Below are 22,213 nucleotides of genomic sequence, written 5' to 3' on the forward strand. Positions count from 1 at the left end.
CTGCAAAATTCCAATACTCAGCACTTCGAAGCTGCATTTGCACAAATTAAGGATCATTTGCATGATTCTGCAAGCATGAATAACAAAAGCAAAGCTCAGGATAGTGCAGTATCTTAGATAATCCTAAAAATCTGACCACAAACATCAGTTAGAGCAAATAAATATACGTATTTTACACACACACCTCACCTGAGATGAAGGTACTGAGTGATTCTGGAGAGCATCGTGTCCATCGTTCACACAGCATGACTTCCTGATGGTGAAACACTCGCACACTGTGACAAGTGGATTAACCTCCTCCCCACCTCTGATCCCTCGTCATCCCACCTCCCCCAGTCATCCCATCTCTCCCTCGTTTTATCCCCCAGCAGCCTCCGTCTTCCTCCACCTTGACATTGCAGAGACACCTGGGAGCTCAGCAGCAGAGCTCACAAAGCAGAAAAGCAGGTTTTAATATGAGAATAATACAGAAGAAGCAGAGAAATTACTTATCATGTTGCACACAGGGGAAGGCTGACGTCTGGTTTCACAATTTCTGCAAAAATCTCACATTTATTCTCAAAACGTTCATGTTTTTATGCTTATTTTAATCGTGTTGTATCTCATATCTCGTGCATGCAGAGTGTTGCTGCTGCAGCTTGAGGGATGCAGGTTATTCACACCTTTCTTTGGTGTCTGAAGTGCAGAAAAACAGCCCCCAGCGCTTCAAAACAAACTTTAAATAATCTCCTAGTGCACCCCCTGCTGTCACCATCCTCAGATAATTAGTCCGAGTGAAACTTCAGCCCCCAACTCCTCCCATCTCCTCTGACCGGATTAAATGAACTCTGTCTGAACCGTTGTGAGCGAAAACACAAAGTTTATCAGCAGCTCTAATGCTAAATCACACACATTTCATCCTCCAGCGTAATTTACACCTCTAATATTTACTGATATCATGAATTTTTAATCTTTCACCACAACTAATGACACTTAAAACAATCTAACTGACCACAAAACATCATTTTCTACCTGAAAAGCTGCACCTCACAAAAAAAACCCATCCATGCTAGCATGTTAAATGCACAGATGAATGCTAATTTAGTGATTTATCCTTTTAATATTCTTCATTAACATGAGTTGAACATTGCAGTTTACACTTAAAATCACAATTGGTACAACTGTGGTAATCAATCGGCACAAAAAATCAGTTGTGCAGGAATTATAATCAACTTTTCGTCTAAATTAAACATCAACTTTAAGAAAAAAGATCACAAAGAACAAATAGACAAACTAGATGTGTTAGAGGTGAAAAGCCATATTTAATTTTTATTATCACCTTAAGAGTGATCAGAGTCCATGAAAAAAACAAGAGATTCTTTTACAAAAAATATCTCAGGAAACAAACAGCTGCATTATTAGTGAACATGTAAAGAAGAAAATTAAATTCCTGAAGAAATAAAAAACACAACTTGCAAATCTGGAAATAACAGAAAGGAAATCTGCAGCGGAATCTTGAAACCTGCAACACAAAAATTTTAATGAAGCCGTCAGTCTCCTTTTAAGGCTAAAATGACGCTACAGTTTGAGTATCTGGTCATATTTTTCAGCTTAACTTAAAGTCTAATGAGGATTTCATACAGTGTGAATGATAAAGACTCATGGGAGATGTAGTTGTGTGAGGCAGACAAAATAAATCCTTCTTGTCCTGCTCAGAATGAGTCTGTGTTGCAGAAATCTCTTAATTTTCCTGGTATTTCTGAGAAGGACTGATTGATTTTGTATGGAATTACATCTATATGTATTTTTTTTATTCTCAGTTTTAGTACAACAGCTCTGCAATAAATTTGAATTTAACAAAGCTTCTATATTTGAAGCTTCTGTTGATGATGTTAAAAAGGTGATAATTCCACTTCATGTTTATTATTGACATCAGTGTTTAATATTTATAGTAAAATCTTTGATATGAACTAGGAGAGTTTGATGGGTTAGCATTGAAAGATCCTAAAATTTCTTTGGCGAGGTACTAAAAAATCCTTGATGCAGGAAAAAATAAACCCTTGGTATAGTAGCAAAGTCCTTATATTTTTACCATCCACTGCAGGAGTAAGCAGTAACAACTATTCAAATTTTGAAGTCATTTCTTTTGGCCTGATTGCACACAGTTTTGATAGGATATAAGAACATTTAGCTGTGGGTTGTAGGCTTACAAATAGTGGAAAAATGTCAGCACAGTGTTCAGAGCTTATTATAAAATGTTAACCTTCTCAGACAGACAGAGAGATGAAGAATTAATGAAGAGGATTTCTCACCTTCTACTGCTGACTCTCACATTTTCACTTCAGAGATTTGAACATCTTTGAGTACAAGTCTTTCTGGTGGTCCAAACTCTCTTTATAGCTTCTGGAACATTAAAAAAAACACACAAATATTTTCACATTAACAGACAGAAAAAACAGCTGATCCCGACTGCCCTGACTCCAGATTTTATTCTAAATCATTAAATTATCTTACATCACCACTTTCCTTAGTAGGGTGTTGATGTCGCTGTCAAAGGGCTTCTTTGCTTGAGCAGCTATGAGGCAGCTCTGAGCGTTTTCATAGTCTTGTAGCTCCAGATAAGCCTAAGAGAGACAAAAACAAATGTCAAACTGCTCTACAGTTATAATTAAAGCTAAAATGGAGCTAATCTACCGTGTGAAACATGAAAAACATCCGTTTTAATCTCACACAGAAGCTCAGTCTGACCTGTCCACAGCGGAAAAGAGCCTTTGTGTTGGCAGAGTCGATCTCTAAAGCTTTGTTTCCGTATTTCAGGGCTTTATTCGGACTCTCCAGACGGAGCTCAGTGAGCGAGAGGTTCAGATAAAGAGGAAGCAGAGCTGATTTGATCTTCTCTTTCTCTGAATCGCTTTGGGTTTCCCTGTTTCTCAGCAGCGTCATTGCCTGTCCACAAAGCATAGTCGCAAAATACACTTTAACCTTCACCAGTGAGCACGTGTGAAAGAAGCTGTGTAAAAATTGCTTAAAGTTTAAACCTGTTTATAGCGATCTTTGGCGTTGTAGTAGCGACTCTGCTTGAAGCAACGGTTGCCGAAGCTGCGCAACGTGTCGACAACTTCCAGAAGTGTTGAAAGAGGAGCGACGTTCTGCTCCTCCTGAAGACACAAAAGTCAAACAGCTTGAAAGCAGCAACACAAAGAAAATCATCCAGGCAGTTTCTGATAGAACTACTTTGGCAGTTAAAAATGTTTCATCAAGAACCAATCAGAAAGCTCCACGACTGCTTCTGTTGCATGTGCACGGAGGAGCCATATTAGTCAGCATCCGGACCCGAGTTACACGTGATTTTTTACACAAACATCTCGTTCTGTGTTTGTCAGCAGCTGGATGACTTCATGTAGCAGATCGTGATGGTGCCCAGAGGAGGGTCTGCAGCTACCATCAGGAGAAGAAGCAGCAGCTGAACGGTGGAAGAGCTCCAGTGCTGTCATGCCATGGCCTTCTTTTAACTTATTTTCCAACGTGCCGCATTAACCGAGCTCCACTTCTTCACTCACATACGGCAAACAGTCCAAATCATATCACTGCAGCAACCGATTCTGCTGCTTTCATTTGAATGATTTACTCCCACTTTAAACAACATAACAAGCCATTTCCAAGTCTAACATGAGGTCAAACACTGCTCTGATGCCTCATTCTACATTTTATCCTTCATGTTTTTTGTAAAAAGCAACACTCACTCCATCTTTCTTTCTTCTTAGAGTAAATCCCAAACTATTTACCCGGAATATTATTATTTTCCATTATTTCTTAGGGCAAAATAAAAGATTTCCATCACCTCAATAAATAAGCAAATTTGTGAGAAAATAATTTGAAATCAACACATAAGTCAATGAAATTCAAACTGAAGAATCGCTTAGTTTAGGGAGAAATTCAGCGCTCACTGTAGGTGTTGTCTGATGTGTATACTTAACAGGACTTCAAAGAGCTACTTTGAAGTAGAAAGTGGCCAAACTTCAACTGTTTTTGATTTATTTAGTTGCTAGAGCTTCAACAATTCATCGATTGGTAATCAACTAATAAATGAATCACCAACTATTCTGATGAGACCAGCAGGTCACCACTCTTAGGCATCCTCATCAAACCACCAAATGTGGAAATTTCTTTGGGAATAATGAAGCTTTTTCAATATGTAGAGTTCCAGACATGGACTATCTGTCCTGCTGGACACCTTACAACACCTCAGATGCTTAACGTCTCCTTTAATTTGTCTCTAGACTGCTAATAAATTAATTGAAAACACATTTTGAAAATCGATTAATAAGTTGGAGTAATGCTTTGGAGAAAAAAAAGTCAAAACTCTGTGATTGCAGTTTCTTAAATGTAAACATTTTCTCTTTTCTTTCCTTCTCTGTGACAGCAAACTGAATATCTTTCGGTTTGTGGACAAAGACGCTTGTCATCTTTGACTTTTGGAAACACTGATCAACATTATTCACCATTTTCTCACATTTTAAGACCAAACAACTAACTGATGAATCCAGAAAAACAACCAACAGATTAATCAATAGAAATAATTGCTAGCTGCAGCCCTATTTATCACAAAAAACAAACAACATTATAGATTTATTATTGTTTGGTCTCATATTCCCACTAGAGGTCGACCTGTCCAAAATTCAGCATCTTTCCAATTATCTGTATCATTATATTTGTTTTAACATACAACATAATTCACATATTAATAAACAATGAAAACATTCATTGGCTGCAGCCCTAATAGATAAAGTCTCAGAACTTTTTTTAATAGCACCTGATAAAGAAAAGGTTCAGTTTCACAGTCCACATTCAATTATTGAGCTGTGCTTCCTTTGTTTTGTTCAAAAATTACAAAAATGAAAAAGCCTGCAAGGATGAAAACATGTATAAATCATGCTTGGGTTGATAGCATAACAGTAGCATGCATTTGTTAATCCTCAAGTTGGTAAACTTTGAGTGATTTCATGATGCTAACTCAAGGTTTCTCGCATCCTTTCCACACCCAAGATCGGAAAATTATTCCTTGTGCAACATCATGAAGGATTTTCCAGTGACTTAACAGCACCTCAAGGAGACGAGGAGGCTTCAGGAGGAGCTTCGAGCGAGAAAACTTACAATATGCATCATCAACTGGAATAAATGTTGCACCTTTGTCAGAGTCATTTAGCAGCTTTAGCTCCTCCATTTAGAGCTCCATTTTTTTTCACATATTTTTACACGTTAGCATCAAGAAAATCACTCACAATCGTGTGTAATTTCAGGATTCATCTGCAGCCTCCCTACCGGACTCATAGCAATAAACTCATCCACTTGTCCCGAGTCGAGGTAGTCGAGGATGTGGACCTCGTACAGAACCACGGCAGCCGCAGGGATCAGCGGAGGACATCCCATATCTCCATAAGCATACTGAGGCTGGAGGAGGAAACGACAAAACTCTCCCTTCTTCATGGTGAGCAGACCAAGCTCCAGGCCGGCCAGTGTCATATCTGTTTCAAGAATCACGTTTAAAAAAACATCTTTCAAACAAGAGCAGGAAAGTTACTGTTCAACCTGCGTGAAGAATCTCGTACCTCTTCCTAATTTCATCATTACAGGGTATCTAAAGTTGGTGGTGGTTTCAAAAGGCTGGTCCGAGTACTCCAGGAAACCAGAGTAATGGACTGTGGAAGATTAAAAATGCTGTTGTAATAAACTGTGATCATAATGAGAGGTTTTAGAAATTAATTTGCATTTATAAATACTTAAAACTGAAGCATTTTGGGGCACTGGGGGACCCTCTCCTGGTTGGACAACCTCCTTCAGGATCCCTCCATCTCCCAGAACATCACTCATCTGATGACGGAGCAGATCAAAAGGACTCTACAATGAGAGAAATGTGATTTTAATAATATGAGTGACACAAAATCTGTGTTTTTTCCGATCATTCCAAAAGGAAACAGAACAAGGAAATTTAAATCACAAAATGTAACATTTTTATTCAACTGAAAGACATAAAAAGTGAAAATAAACAAAATAATGCATTAAACAGAAACCCGATCTTCTTCAGCCAGTTTGTATTAATGATTTGTTTCGCTTCTGTTGGAGATTTGTTTGGTCTCTGTGACACAAGATTGATGATTTATGCTAGAATTTTCTGATAAATCCTAATAAATTTATTCACGAATTTGATACACAAGTATAACATGTGCACTTCAGCAGCTTTATATAAAGGTTTATGGGGTTTGTATGTATGTGTGAACCTTCAGTTTCATGTTTTTAAAGATACTTATAGTATGTGTAGTGCAGAATTCACTGGCTTGTAAAATGAATTTGCTGATAAATTGATTTATGCAGGGTTCCTACACAGTCTGGAAAAATACAGAATCAATTTTAGTCATTTTCAGTTCTGGATATATATGGAAAAAGGAGAAAATGCATAAAAGAAAATAAATAAATTGCGTTCCTTGAATATTATTCCTGTTCTGTGCAACAAGTGCCTCATAATTGAACCAAATCCAGACATCTGTAACAAACAAAATTGAAAGAAAATACAGGAATATTTTTTGATCTTATATATATATATATATATATATATATATATATATATATATATATATATATATATATATATATATATATATATATATATATATATATATATATATATATATATATATCCATCACAGATAACCAAATATGAGTTGGTCTACATTTTCTGCATTGAGGCAACTTTTATGGCAGTGCTCAGTGTTATTTCCACATTCCACAGAATATAGATAAGAAGAAAACAATGGAGAGTTTGGTGTTTTAAGAAAAGTCTTAAAGACATGTATTGCAAAATTACATCTATTTTTATTGCAGACTATTTAAACTAACAGATATAAGCAAGAAACGTCCCCACCTGACTATATACAAAAAGACAATGATTTATATATTTATTCACCTATTTATTTTACTTTATTTTATTTTTGGGTGGTACAAGATTCCTACAATTTTAGGTTTTAATATGCAAATGAGTAATCATCTCATCAAATATGCACAAACTTGCACAAATATACAATAAAATAGCAAAATGGCCCAAAAATGTCAACATTGCTCAGTAAAAAGCAAACAGTGTTTCAGTCTGAAATCTTTCTCTCGTTTTATATGAAGCATGTAATGTTTTCCTTTTGGTTAGCATGTTAGCAGCTAACTGAGCAGCTAACTGAGCGGCTAACGGAGCTAACACCGTTTAAACTCACCGGAGAGCTGCTGGTCAGCGGCCCGTCAGATTCCATCATCCTGCGGATGCTCGATATCAAACCGTTCCTGGACATTTAGCAGCTGGAAGGTAAGTTACTGCCTTTATCTGAGAAATATTAAACAGCTTAGTCTTAGCTAAGAGAGCTTCTGTGTTTCGTGGCTCAGGTTTGGTTCTGTTCAGGTTCTGGTGAAACTAAGTGACTCTTCAACAAACAGGTCAAAAAGTGAAGGTGCGTTTGATTAAAGTTTCCAGTCGGACATTTTATCTGAAACACTCCTGTGTGGTAATGTAACTCTGTATTCTGTAAGTCTGACAAAAATGTTAAATATTACAAATAAAAGAAATAAAAATAATGCAAAATATTAAGGTTAAGATTCTGCACTGCTGTTTATTGTGTGGATACTTCAGAGTCCTTTAGATTTTTAAATTAAAATCCTACAATATTATTTACTTGTTTAAAAACTAAGGCTAAAACCGTAGAAACTAAGTAACACAAAATGTATTGTTTGGATTTATTTGAGTCAGTTAAATGTTTTTGTTATGACTTTACATTAATATGTAAAATATAAATATGTCTGTCTAATTTAAATAATAAGGTTAAGACCATAAAATGTTATTTATTTGTGAATTTATGTAACTCATTTAAATATTAGTTTAATTAAGACTCTGCAATATTATATAAAATGCAAATTTACCCGTCTGCTTTAAATATTAAAGTTAAAACCATACAATGTTCTATACCATACCAAATAACCACAGTAATTTAAATATTAAAATGACAACCCTTTATGTTTATATATTTTATCAAATAACCTAATTGGTGTATATACCAAAATTAGAACCCTGCAGTATTATACATGTAAATCTCAATAAATTCAAGGATCCCTATGAGCAGCACTTTCTCTGCTGCTACCAGAGAATCAGGTCCTACTTCATGAAAGAAAAAAATGATATGAAGAACTGACTTTTTTTTAAATTGTATTTTATTTTAGAGAATGTATGTATACTAAGAATATGTACAAAGGAAAGTGTTCATACCAGGGACACATATACCAAAATATTTCAAGAAAAGAGAAAATACTGAATTCTTGATGAATTAAGAACATCATGGGTCAAGAAGCAATTTGTTGAACATATAATTAGTTTTAGCTGCCTTCTTGTTTTTAAGGTCTTTTATCAAGGTGTCATATTTATACAGTTCTTGATAAAAATGTTTAAAATCTGTTTTGGAGTGAGTCTGGCTGTCTGTTCTTATAGATGTGCAATTTTACAGCTACTTTGTGCTTGTCTTTACTTTAAAAACATCAAAATGCCACAGTCTTCCTTTTAAATAGGCCAACACTCTGAATCCATCCACAATATGTCAGAGCACATATTGAGAATAAAAAATGTAAATATCCAAGATCTTTAGGGTGAACAAATAAAGTCTACATAATGTGCTACAATTATTTGAATTGCCATAAATGGCGCAGGTAGCTTAAGGCTATTACACTGATTTATTAAATATAAAAAGTGCATGTATGCCAATTATTTGAACTGTATATATGTACATGTTAATTATATTCCTGCTTCCTCGTATTACATGTTGAGCTCATTTGTTTGAGTCAACTTCCACAGTAGTTGGGATCTCTGTAGATTGAAGATATGCATGGACAGACACACACAAAACAATCTTCATGCATAAAATCTTTAATGTAAATACATTTTAACTAACATAACTGACCAGCATTAAAATGATTATTTGCGGTGTGGATCTGAACTTTTCTTGGTAACTTAGCATAAAATAAACAGCACTGACATTTTCTTACTGTCTAGTAATTGGCTGCTAAGCTACATACAAATCTGTCGTGTGACTTAACTCATCACTGCAGAAAGCTTCCAGCTGTAAAATCTTTTCTATTGCTCAGTTTCCAATATTTTGAGGATAAAGAAAGAATACAAAAAGTATTTAAACTGTACAGAATATGTTACAAAAACAGTATTAGACAAAGGAGGGTGATTTGTACAAGGTGGGATCAGCTAATGAACCGAGTTATCTGGTGAAAAGTCAAAGTCTTCCTCATGGTTGCTTTATAGAAAATATGAATATATGTCTGTATATAACCTAGATAGACATGATTTAGTGGTTTTTACCAGAAACAAAGACCTGAGATTAACCAGCTAAAAGATTTTGTCGTTGTCGTTAGAAGTTCTGTAGTTCAGCTGGATACACAAAGTTGCTCCTGAAGAGTTTGTAGGCGAGAAGTTGTCCTCCAATTATCATCATCACCAGGCCTGAACCTGCAGGGAGAGGAAGTAAATAAATGCACAAGGAAAAAGGAGAAATTAACAAAGGTTTGCAGGCTACCAACTTTTGTTTTCCTCACATCCTTATTCGCTGACCAATTAGGAAGCAGTTTCTACATTAATGTCAATGATTTTTCACCCAACCGTCCTCCAACAAGACAATCTGTCTGCAGCACCAGAGGCTACATCCACATTAACACATACTTATTATAAAACACATAACTTCTGCTGCATTTACACCCAAACAGAGATTTTTCCGCAAAAATCCAATTTCAGCTGCAAATAATGATTATTTTCATTGCTAGTGAATCTGCTGATTATCTCCCCAGTTAAACAATTAGCTGTTTGGTCTATATAAATCAGAAAATGGTGTCTTGTTTTGTCCACAACCCAAAGATATTCAATTTACTGTCATAGAGGAGCAAAGACATCAGAAAATGTTTACATTTAAGAAGCTAGAAGCAGACAAATGACAAAAATTGGTCAGCTACAATTGATTTTAGTCATTTTCTGAAAAAAAATCATTTGTGGTGTCCAGCACCTTAGATTTGAGGATATGACTCTTTTTCTTCTTTGCCACAAACCAAATTTCCTTTAGTTTTAGTCTACTGAAACACATCACCTCAGACACAATGAACATTTCCTGTGGGTGTGATCCCCAGGAAATGTTGAGCATCAAACACTTCATTTCCTGAATTCTGGTGATTTTTAAGCACTAATTTGTTCCTTGTCTGCAACACTTTACAGGGGAAATGTCTTTACTTATGTAAAGAAAAACACTAAACACAGGCACTAGATACCAATTCAGTACATAATGGAATATACACTACCTTTGAAAAGTTTGGGGTCACTTAGGAATGTCCTTATTTTTGAAAGAAAAGCAGTTTTTTCAATGAAGATAACACTAAACTGATCCAAAATTTCCAGCAACCATCACTCCTGTGTTCTAATGCTACATTGTGTTAGCTAATGGTGTTGAAAGGCTCATTGATGATTAGAAAACCCTTGTGCAGTTATGTTAGCACATGAATAAAAGTATGAGTTTTTATGGAAAACATGAAATTGCCCAAACTTTTGAACGGTAGTGCATATTGGATATAAATATGGTTTTTGGAGAGTGATATGCAGCCAAGTCCTTAATAAAAGGCTCATCCTGTCTTTTATTAAAAATGCAAGTCTTTTACTTGTTTCTTTCATGTTTTTAAAGGTGGAGACTAATACATGTTCCATTCATTCACCCTAAAATTTATGCCTATACATCCCATTGCTTCATGCTTACACCAACACCTACATGCCCAAGAAATGATCATGTGGAATATATTGTCAGACGTGTTGTTATGTGTGTAGAGTGGTCCTAAAACAGACCTAAAATGCTTGTCAGGATGGAAATTGTTTTCATTGTTTTCATTCATAAAACCATAGATTCTATAAAATAGACAGACATAGCCTCCAAGTTTAAAAAACAAATCCTTAAACCTGTATTCTCACTAACCGCCAGCAGGGGGCGACTCATCTTGCTGCAAAATGAAGTCTGATTATCAGAAATCTATGAGAAAATGAAACTACTTCTTACTTGAGTTGTTACCTCAGTAAACATTTTCCCAATGAGTTTGTGGTCTCAATTGCTAGTTCCAAATCCCTTTAATTGTTAATTTTGTAAAAAACAATAGGATTTGTTTTTAGTGCTACTAAAAACAAGGATACTTCGTGATTGACAGCTTGCAGCCATACAACAATGCACGTTCTAGGGTTCTCAAATCAGATCTAACCATTGCTCATCGTGTCAGGTTTTAAGATAGCAACAGCCAAAATTTCAAACTTGAAGCTTCAAAACAGTCATCATGATCCCTACATCCATCTTTCATATATAAAGTCTTTGTACAAATCACTGTTTAAGGCAAGGCAAGGCAAGGCAGCTGTGTTGTGCTTCACATTAAAACATTAAAAACATTGGAAACATTCAGACAAGCATAAAAAGCACAATTAAAATTATAAATCTAATAAAACACAGAAAAGAACAGGAATATTAGAAATATATTTTTAAAAATGAGATTACAATTTGCATTTAAAATAAGCTATAATAGGAAACAGAAAAATCTTGAGCTGTGATATAAAAGAAGTGAGAGTTGGAGCAGCTTTCAGGGAGTTTGTTCCAGATATGTGGAGCATAATAAGTAAACGCTGCTTCACCATGTTTTGTTCTAACTCTAGGGACTGAAAGCAGACCAGGACCTGATGACCTCAGAGGTCCAGATGGTTCATAAAGTGACAGCAGATCAGCTATGGATTTTAGGCCTAAACCATTCAGGGTTTAAAATGAAAATGTATTCGTGTGGATGTAGCCTGAATCTGAAGGCATGTAGGAAGTGAGTTACAGTAAGTCTGGGAGGAGGAAAAGGAATAAATTGATCAGATATTGAGAAAAAGGAGTGATTTTTAATGCTCTGCAAATAAAGACAGATAAGAAAGCACATTTATAAAGAGAAAAATAAAAACCTTACCCAGAGCCATCCACCATTCCTCAGCTGAAGGCAATTCTGACATCACTGCAAAAATGCACATTGATACTGTGATTAAAATGTGACAGACACTTGCATTTTACTTTAATTAAAAATAAAAACAGATATTTTTATGTGTGCAAACTTTAATTCAGCTGAGTGAACGTCCAGATGGACCGCAGTTGAGTGTTTATACATATTTGAACTGCAGCCACCAGATCCAGTTACATAAGCAGCAAACTCTAATCCCATCAGCTGTTCCGCTCTATTGATCCACTTTGTGTATGTGTGCATGTGTGTGTGTGCGTGTGTGTTTGTTTACCTGCCACCGTCATGGCGATGTGCAGCAGTGTGACAGTTATGGCATAATCCCAAACCCACTCCTCCACGATCCAGGCGAACACCAGGCCGCCCAGAACGTAGGTCACTTCTGTGGAGATCACTCCAACTGGACGCATGGACAGGAAGAAGAAGAATATTCTGCTTGTTTGTCATGAGCAGGGGGATATTTAATTAAATAGAAGAAATTTGTCAGTCTTTCAGTTTATGTCAAAACGTGGAATCTGAAGAATCAGCAGTGATAAGTTTTTATTTCTTCATCTTCTACCAAATATCCATCACTATTTATTGTATATTTGCCTTGAACGCAGCTGATTCAGGTTATTAGTGGTGCTGCACATGCTGTTGTTGTCTAATTGGTTTAAATTAAATTATTATATTAGAACTGAAGTCTAGATCTGAAGCACATAAATGGTAAAGAGTCATCCCTAATTAATTTTTAAAAGCTTTTTAGAGCAAATGGGAATGATAGGAGTGATTTGACAGAAAAATTGCATCAAGTATTGACTCAAAGAAATCTAAATCCAACTATAAAAGAAGAAAATGACAAACATTACAGTCATATCTCTTCAGTCATTTAGCAGCTCAAAGTGCAGCTTCATATTCCTGGTTATTCCTGCTTAAAAGGGCCTTTGAGGTGTCAGTAAAGCCAATGAATCTGTTTTACTGTATTTGACAGAAATCAAAATTATTTTCTTGTCATTTCTGCCCTATGAATAAATTTAAATGCCTGTTAAAATGTCATTCGCTTTTTTATTATCAGTCCTTATTTATTTAAATTTTAAGTTAACTGTACTGTATTTAAATGGTTTCATTTCTCTCAAATGTACTGTTTGTGCTGCATCATGTCAGGGAAAGTCAACTTAAATCTTTGCTCTGCCCAAACTTAAACATAGAACATGATTTTGCCATTAGACTTAGCGTCCTTTCTGTTTCTTTACCCTGTAATTCACAGTGATGGTGGTGGAGCAGAAAAAAATGCACAACACTAAAGAAGTAGTAAATCTGATTTTTGCACTTTTACCAAAATTATTTTAAAAAGTTTAAAGGGAAAAATGAAATTTCAAGTTGATGTTATCCTGAAAAGTTGATAAATGAGATTCTTTTGGAGAGGTACGTTATTTCAAACACAACTTGAACACACTTTTTACAGTGTGTAGGGAGTAGTTTGAGAATGGCTTAGAGACAACCAAAATCTGTTGAAAAAAGATATTTACCTTTTTTAAATCCTTAATATGAAAAATATTTATTTGAAATAACAGCACATATTTTTGCTAATTTAAACAGAGTAAAAATAGTCACATATTAAAGAACAAGTGATCATTTTTACTCTACAAAATAAGAAAATATTTTGGTTTTGGTGTTTTTCAGTGAAAACAGGTAAACAAATAATTTTTCCTGTAATTTTACCAGATATCTGTAATTAAACAGAGGATAGAACATCTGTTAAATAACAGCTTAGGAATGTTCACCATTTTCAATCATTATTATGCTTAGGTTTCTTTCAATTAACGGCAAATATCTGTGAAATATTTTTTGTTGCTGATACAATAAATAAAGACAGTAAAATATATTGTGTAAGTTTACAGAACAATTTATCATTTGTAAAAATTTAGACTTGCAATGTGTACTTTATTTACAGTTTTGGCTTGATTCATTTTAGTAAATTTCTATTATTTTCTATTATATTTCTATTATTTTCTATTATTTTCTGTGACTGTTATTATTTTATTTTATTTTATTATTTTTGTAATTTTCTTCATATTTTTTATTATATTTACCAAAATATGGAAAATTTGTAAAAAATCTGTAAAATAAAAAAAACTATTGAAGAATGTAGATTTTTTTAACAGTATAACCAGTAATTATAATATCAAATGAAAGTATTGGAGTGCAATATTTGCCTTCAAAATCAAGCAATAGGAGCGTAAAACAATGCATGTTCTTATATAACTTCACGTTCTTGAGGAAACATTCCTGACTGTGTTCCACTGCTGGACTCACCAAGGTATTTTGGGTTCTGCCATGATGGTTGAGTCGTGTAGTCGAATGGAGCCAACAAACTGTTGATCTCATGAACCCTGAAGATGGAAGAAAATATGGTGAAGTGATCAAACACTGACTGAGCTCTTCTGTCTGACACCAAGTTATGTTTATCAGCAGGTGTTTTTACTGTGGTTTTACCTGAGCAGGCCGATGCAGACGCTGACCACGATGTAGTAGAGAGAGTAGAAGCAGATCATGCACATCAACAGATTCTGCAGGACAACCTGAGGAGACGACAGCACCACACCTTAAACTGATAGAAATAAAACCTGCAGAGCTTTTTGAACTAGTAAATACATTATGTTTCTCTTGGAGCATGAAGAAACTTTCTCAAGTATAATTTTGTTTGCTGGCATTAACTTAAAAAAAAAAAAAAAAAAAAAAAAAAAAAAAAAAAAAAAAATATATATATATATATATATATATATATATATATATATATATATATATATATATATATATATATATAATAATTACTATATAATTGATCATGTACTTTAGCTGTACACGCTCAAAAGTCAGTAAAGGAACCTATTCCCACCACTAAATGAAATTAGATTTTGCCAACTTAAATACTTGTGTTCATGATTATGTAAACTGAATGTGTACCATACAAAAATTACATTCAAGAAACGTGGAAAATCTAGTTGGAGCAATTTATTTTTAGGATTTTTTTAAAAATGAATTTAAATGAATTTCTTAAAAGCTACCATTTGAAGAAAGACATGGAAAAGCCAATAGCTACTGAGGAAAATCTAATTGTATTAATTTAATTTTTGAAATGTTTATCAACTTACAAAATTGAGCTCATAGTTATGAAAACTAAGTACATGCCACACAAAAATTCTGTTTAACACGGTAAAACTAGTCGTAGCAAATTAATTTGTCGTGTAATCAGCTTAAAGTTCATGCTATCGATCATCAAGTACGTGGTAATTAAAAACACCTTTGTGAATTTCCCCTGCAGGGATCAATAAAGTTAATCTTATCTCAACTTTGATTGTAGAGAAAAAGCTAATTCCCTTAATTTAATGCAGTTTGCTGGTTGAAAATAATTTCATTAGAAGTTTTCATCCCTTAAAAACACTGATGCAAATGTTGTTGAATTAGATCATTTCTTGAGCGCTACCACATGAAGAAGGAAAAAAAGCCAAAAACTTTTGCTGTGTTCACGAATACTGCAATTAAGTATGTAACACACAAAAAAATCCCCTTAAATAACTTAGAAGAACTAGTTGGAACAACTTATTTTTTCAATTAATTAACTTAAAGGCTTATATGCAAACCAATGAATATTAACAATACTTTGGTTAAAGAGGAAAAGCTAGCCATCACAAATCAAAAAGATTGATACAAACTGATGCATTAATGTTTTTTGTTGAGCCAAGAAAGTAGGGATTTTTGTTTGTTTGTTTTTTTAGCTTGTTTATCTTACTGGTATTGATTTTTTACTTTTCCTTCATTTGACTTCTGTAAAAAACTGAAATTGCCAACCTTAGTGGGCCAAAACATCAAATTCAACAACATGTATGACTCATAACTAAAGGAGTGTAGTATGTGCATTATTCTATATCTAACTGTTGAAAAGCACAAAATCTCTGCTTCATTTTCTCTTTTCCTTCACAACCCAGACCCAGCAGACGGCTTCACTAAAGTCATGTTTCACAGCCGATTGACTGCAGCTTTCACCTGAATGAGCTACATGACACCTTTTAGCTCTCAGATAAAGACCTTTTCCTCAGCGCTGACATTTAAACCTGTCAAACGCGACTCTAACTAATTATATTAATAACGAGCTCCGTTCCAGTCAGCTGTCACTGCTGGATCTCTGGTTTACCTGCTCGAATCTTAATGGAACTAGGTCATCTTCAGGACAAAACCTTTTTTCATGCCTTTGTGTCATCTGAAGTTATATCAAAAAGCAACATTAAGCTTCATTATCTTGACTTATTTCTGAAGTGTATTTGGGGCCAAATAACAGAATTATGAATCCAGCCAGGAAATAAAAATTAAAGAGTAAAAGAAGCAGGAGTGAGGAGGTGATTAAACTTTGCCTGAGGGTAAAACAACATTATTGGACTTAAAAATGTCTGCTTTAGTGTATAAATAGTAAAAATGCTCATTATAGTTTCCCAGAGATCCAATTTGCACATTCCTGTCCACCATAAACATTTGCTTACATTTGCACCACTCCCTGTTCATCTGACTTGCAACATTTGCTTTTTAAACTCATTTTATGCTTCTTTAATCCTTTTCTACTCATCAGCATTTAATGTTCCGCATCAAAACCTAGTCAAATTATTCAGATGTGAAAACCTACTTGGCAATAAAACTGATTCTAAAGTGATGTCTTAAAAAAATTGTCAGAAACTCAAAGATAACTAAACTAGGGTTCTGTAAAATAAATGTAGTATTAATGACTGTTGCTCGGTCTTAAATGCTAATTAAATGCTAAATTGCTAACAAGCTTAGATGGTGAATATCTACACTAACGTTCAAAAGTTTGGCAATTTCATGTTTTCCATGAACACTCACACTTTTATTCATGTGCCAACATAATTGTACGAGGGTTTTCTAATAATCAATTAGCCTTTCAACACCATTAGCTAACACAATGTAGCATTAGAACACAGGAGTGATGGTTGCTGGAAATGTTCCTCTGTAATCCTATGTAGATATTCCATGAAAAATCAGCTGTTTGCAGCTAGAATAGTCATTTACCACATTAACAATGTCTAGACTGTATTTCTGATTAATGTTATCTTCATAGAAAAAAATGCTTTTCTTTCAAAATAAGGACATTTCTAAGTGACGGCAATGTATATTTACTGTCTTCAAATGGAAGTCTTGTGCTTGTGGCTACAACAATGCATCAATGCTGAAAAATAAAGCCAGTGCCAGAAAACTGCTGTTCCTCAAATGTCCACTTGAGACCGCCTCCAAAAGTGAGTCAGCCTCCATAGACCTTCATGTAAAAATGTCCAACTTTACATCAGAAATAAACATGTGTCCAGCCTGGTACAGAAAACAGTTATGGTCCCCATAGCTAATTTCCCTGTTCATTACAACTGTACTAGGGGTGAATTTTTATATATTTCACCTGTCTAAATTGTATTAAAACTTAAAGTATAATAAATTTTATAGTATAATAAATGTCGTGACTGCTTTGAATTTCACAGAACCGTACATCGCCCGCCTCAGCTTTGCTCACATTTCACCTCTTAGATCATTTTTGGATTAGCTGTGAGTTAGAATGAGCCACTGCCAAGATAGAGTTCATGAGCTTTGAAACTACTCTTCAGGAAACCTATGGGTCACGTCACCTTTATAAACAGTCTGTGGTTATGACATGGGTCGTGTACAACAAATGTTTGGTGTTTAAGTAGTAACATTGGTCACAAGTCTTGAGAACACTGTTGAGAAAATGGATGCTGCTGTTCTAATGTAGAAGCAACCAGTGCTAACAAGCAAATATCAACATTGTCCTCAGACATTCTAAAAGTATGAAGAAAACCTCCAGATACATCCACAGTGCTGTTTCAGAGCTAGAAAATGGTCCGCTGCCCCTCATTATCATTCTGCTATCTGGCTGGTTTGTATCACTTTACACCAATCACAGTTGTCTTGGGTGGAGCAAAGCCCGGGATACAGTGATGGTGGCCCGCAAAACAGTGTTTTGATTGAACTTTGGCAGGTCTACCTTATTGCAGGAGTCGAATCTTCATCAAAACTGTTTGGAGGTTGTTGTTGCTGTTTCCCTTAGTCAAGGTAGCAGTAACATGCAGAAATCACAAGTAAGCTAACAACATGTGAAATGCGTGGCAATAAACAGTAGACTTATACCCGAAGTCTGCGTTCTACTGCATTAACAAAATATTCACTGGGGCCTCTGACATTTCAGCAAACGTCGACAAATAAGGCGCAACCTGTGAACTCTGAGGTTTCACAAAACATTCACAAAAATCAGGGGAGGAGGACTTTTCTCATGAACACGAGCATCTTTAAAGGCAATAATTATACAGCATGTTAGCACTGTCATCTTACATTAACATTTTGGTCAAAGCAGAGCTGTTAGCAGCTTCACAAAGATGCTGATATGGAGTTAAGGAAGTTGTGTTGTTGTTCATTAGACCCCTAAAAACTGTTTTTGTTTTGTGTTTTGTCCATGAAAATAATCCATTCCTGCCTTAACATGCCATACGTTTAACTCTACGCTGTCATTTCTCTAGAAAGTGCAGCCTCTCCGCTCACCCCTCCATCAATCGCTGCACCTCGAGCACACCAGCTCACCTACTGCTCTGCTAAAACACTGTAAAACTATTGTATCCTACACAATGGACAGTTAGAACATCAGAACCAGAAGCTAATTCTGAAGAACAATAGTGATACAGAAAGTTCCACCCTGCAAACCGACAGAATTGGTACTAATTAACTTTACACTTCATCCTCAAGGTGAAAATATTAATATCTTGTGTTTACCGCTTATTACACTCATGATGTGTCTTCCAGCATTTAAAAATACCATAAGGACAGCTAAACAAATGTTGATTTTCATCGTAGGGGGTCTTTAAGCACTTAAAATAACATTTAATCTACATTCCAGGACGCCCTGCTGACAGCTCATTGCCGGTGTTAAGATGCATTAACCTCTTGCACCCTGGGGAAGTCTTTGTACCAGGACCAGGTCAGATCTGTTTAAAAGATGATAACGGCTCCATTCCTGGAAGATCGCCAGGCGGAGAACATCCAGTAAAGAGGATGTTTGGTTCTGACTGCTATGGCAGGTGCATAAATACTGTTGCAACAGATTTAGTAGAGCTGCAGCTGAGAATATTTAAAGTTTTAAGGTTGTTATTTAGCCGACTAATAGACTAGACTGGTCCTAATTAAGACAGAGTCTCTTTGTATTGGCATAGAGCTCAAGATTCAGCTTCTCTTTAAGGTTTTGCTGCAATTACCAAGACAGTTTTAGGATGTTAATTCAGGTGTGAACTTCACCTAAATATCACAGGACTTAAGGTGCATTACCTGCTGTGGTTTCAATCTATTCGCGTGTTGCTGATTTGAAAGTTTTGGGATTTAGAGGCTGAAATGGAGCCTGAACTGTGACCCACATTTCATCTTGTTGTGGCCTCTTCAGCGGGGAGGGATGTGTAATCTGTTTTCTCCCAGCCACATACTGTGAGTGTCTGAAAGCAGGAAAGTAGCGGAGCTCATGCTAATACCTCCAGAGACGGCTAAACACCTCCACTAACACTCTGGATTGTTTGCAGTCTCTGGGCCAGACGAGCTTTAAAAACTCGTCCTAGAAACCTGCTTTCACACCTTTAGTGTGACCAACTGAGCACGTGTGTGCAGCCACAGGAAAGTAAAGAGGTTTTTACAATTAATAATAGTGAAACGACAGCAGGATTATGACATTAAACACATTATATCATCATTATATATCAAACTACTCAGATAAATGTTGTTTTTAAGTGCTGTGAGGATCCATAATTCAAATGGCAGTCAGTCAATGTGAATAAATTGTCTGTTAAAGTTTCCAAATTGCATGCACGTTATTGCATAATCTTCTGTTACTGCAGAATATTGTGCAACTAATATTACTACTGTGCAGAAAATAGGGTTGAAACTCATTATTTTCATGAATCTGCTGATCTTTTCCTTGATTAATTGGTTAGTTTGTTTAATAAAATGCCAGAAAATGACGAAAAAAATGAATGTTTCCCAAATTCCAAAATGACAAATGTCTTGTTTCAAATGCAAACCAAAGATAATCAGTTTACTGTCATAGAGGAGAAAAGAAACCAGAAAATATCCACATTTTAAAAGCTGCAATCAGATGATTTAGAAATTCTCTCTTAACTAATTATTCAGTTATAAAAAATAGTTGCCAGTTAATTTAATAGTTGTCAACTAATTGATTAATCCAAACAATTTTACATCTATTCAAACTTTTGAGCCTCATAGCTTATCTCCCTGTTATGTCCATGAAAGAAAGAAATCACATTTATACACAAATAGTTTCCTATATGTTTCAAAGCAAAAGTGCTATAAAGAAACAGTTTTCATAATAGATTAACAATCTTCTTACATAATGATGAAAATGATTTTTCTTGCTGTGATATGATTGTTTTTAAATCTGTCAATAACTTTCTTAAACAATTAATTACCTGTGTGGGTCCAAAAATGGTCAAAAATGTCTAAAAAGTTCAAATGATGGCCTCAAATGTCAAAAAAAATATTCTGTTTACTGTCATAGAGCAGAACAGAAAACTGAAAATATTCTCATTTAAGAAGCTGCAGTCACAGAATTTAGATATTTTTCTCTTGAAAAAAATGGCTAAATCTGATTGATCAGTCATCAAAAATAGTTACAGATTATGTTTTGAATTAATTAATCTGTTTTTTGACCAATAAAAAAACAGAAAATGATGAAAAATATCAGTGCTTTGTAAAATCTAAGGTGATAAATGTCTTTTTTGTCAAAAGATATTCAGTTTACTGTCATAAAGGAGGAAAGAAATCAGAAAATACTCAGTGAAGAAGCTGCAATTGCTTTTTTTCTTTAAAAAAATGACTGAAACTGACTAATCAATCATGAAAATAATTGAAAATCTAATTTTTAACAACAGATAAAGAACAAAATTATTATTCCCATTGCTCATTTATGTGTCAATTAAGTTTTCAATAAATATGATGGGTTTTTTGTTTGTTAAAATTCCACAAAATTATGAAAAATGTCAATATTTCCCAAAATCCAAGGTGACAAATGTCTTGCTTTGTCCACAAAATAAGAAAATATTCACATTTAAGAAGCTGTAATCAGATAAATTTGACTGTTTCTCTCTTAAAACATGACTCAAACTGAATCTAAACCAGTCAAAATAGTTGTGCATTTATTTACTATAGTTGACAACTAATCAGTTTATTTTGTTTTTCGCAGCTCTAGCAAAACGTAAAATTTCTTGAAATGATTTGACTTTATCAATGCTTTTCTGGACCAAGAACAAAGCTAGAGGAGAAAAGAAACCAGCAAATATTCACATTTAAGAAGCTGCAATCAGAGAATTTAAACTTTTTTTATCTTAAAAAATGATGAAATGATCATTAAAATTGATAATATGGCAACAGGGCTTCACTGTATGAATCACAAACTTGGAATAAAAATGTGGTTTCTACCAGAAAACAGAGCATTTGATTATGATCACCAACAAGCTTTTGATAACGTGCAGTATTACTTCTCCGAGGTTTTAAATCTCGTCTAAAACTTTCCCTACTGGCATCCTTACGCAGGTATCGCTGGGCGTCGTCTTGAGGGAAAAGGGTCCATGGCGTTTTATGAGCGTGAATCCACAGCAGCGACAGCAGTAGTCCAACAACATGAATGGTTGCTGCTCTAAATGGCAGAATGCGGTGCTATTTGAGAGCATGTTGGAGGATTAGATGAAATGAGATTACTACTAAGAAGTCGGAGTAAATCCCAAAAGGGATAAAGGCAGCAGGCCGTAGTAGAGATGTGCACACTTAGACAAAACCAGGAGAAGGAGCTTTGTTTGGATGCTTAGTGCTGCAGGAAGTGACAAACATTTATGTTCTAGAGCAACTTATTCATTCATTCATTCAACCTTTATTTAAATTTGGAATACAATGACATTCGGAGGCCTCATTTTAAAATACAACTAAGTAAGAAACAGACAATAGGAAACTTAGAAAACACCTTAATTTATTTATTGGTCTGCAGAATTTTAAAGTGTGAATCACACATTAAAGTCCAATTTTAAAAATTCTTCAGCAAAAACAT

At 34.9% G+C, this 22,213-nt stretch overlaps 2 protein-coding genes across 2 annotated transcripts; both read right to left on the reverse strand.

The window, feature by feature from the left end:
* Nucleotides 1-1,281: 1,281 nt before the first annotated feature.
* Nucleotides 1,282-7,479, reverse strand: fkbp6 (FKBP prolyl isomerase 6). Its single transcript, XM_023278808.3, has 9 exons — nucleotides 7,239-7,479; nucleotides 5,760-5,877; nucleotides 5,589-5,678; nucleotides 5,302-5,504; nucleotides 3,018-3,137; nucleotides 2,728-2,925; nucleotides 2,494-2,603; nucleotides 2,292-2,382; nucleotides 1,282-1,501 (listed from the first exon to the last, which is right to left on the reverse strand). Exons 1-8 carry the CDS (start codon nucleotides 7,311-7,313, stop codon nucleotides 2,316-2,318), a joined length of 981 nt encoding a protein of 326 aa, XP_023134576.2. The 5' UTR covers nucleotides 7,314-7,479; the 3' UTR covers nucleotides 1,282-1,501; nucleotides 2,292-2,315.
* Nucleotides 7,480-8,913: 1,434 nt separating this feature from the next.
* tmem244 (transmembrane protein 244) lies at nucleotides 8,914-21,829 on the reverse strand. The gene is made up of 6 exons (XM_023278824.3): nucleotides 21,702-21,829; nucleotides 14,548-14,633; nucleotides 14,368-14,444; nucleotides 12,347-12,472; nucleotides 12,028-12,072; nucleotides 8,914-9,520 (listed from the first exon to the last, which is right to left on the reverse strand). The coding sequence occupies exons 1-6, from the start codon at nucleotides 21,792-21,794 to the stop codon at nucleotides 9,423-9,425; spliced, it is 525 nt and encodes a 174-aa protein (XP_023134592.1). The 5' UTR covers nucleotides 21,795-21,829; the 3' UTR covers nucleotides 8,914-9,422.
* Between the last annotated feature and the right edge of the window lie 384 nt (nucleotides 21,830-22,213).

This window comes from Amphiprion ocellaris, chromosome 12 (assembly GCF_022539595.1).
Source record: "Amphiprion ocellaris isolate individual 3 ecotype Okinawa chromosome 12, ASM2253959v1, whole genome shotgun sequence".
NCBI lineage: Eukaryota > Metazoa > Chordata > Actinopteri > Pomacentridae > Amphiprion > Amphiprion ocellaris.

Coding starts and splice junctions, on each gene's coding strand:
- fkbp6 (XM_023278808.3), bottom strand. CDS start 7,313: ATGTCCAGGAACGGTTTGATATCGAGCATCCGCAGGATGATGGAATCT. Junction 2,926..3,017: donor CCAAAGATCGCTATAAACAG/GTTTAAACTTTA, acceptor CTTTGTGGACAG/GCAATGACGCTGCTGAGAAA. Junction 2,604..2,727: donor CTCTTTTCCGCTGTGGACAG/GTCAGACTGAGC, acceptor TGTCTCTCTTAG/GCTTATCTGGAGCTACAAGA.
- tmem244 (XM_023278824.3), bottom strand. CDS start 21,794: ATGTTGTTGGACTACTGCTGTCGCTGCTGTGGATTCACGCTCATAAAA. Junction 12,473..14,367: donor GCAGAACCCAAAATACCTTG/GTGAGTCCAGCA, acceptor CCATGCGTCCAG/TTGGAGTGATCTCCACAGAA. Junction 9,521..12,027: donor GGAATGGTGGATGGCTCTGG/GTAAGGTTTTTA, acceptor CTCTCCCTGCAG/GTTCAGGCCTGGTGATGATG.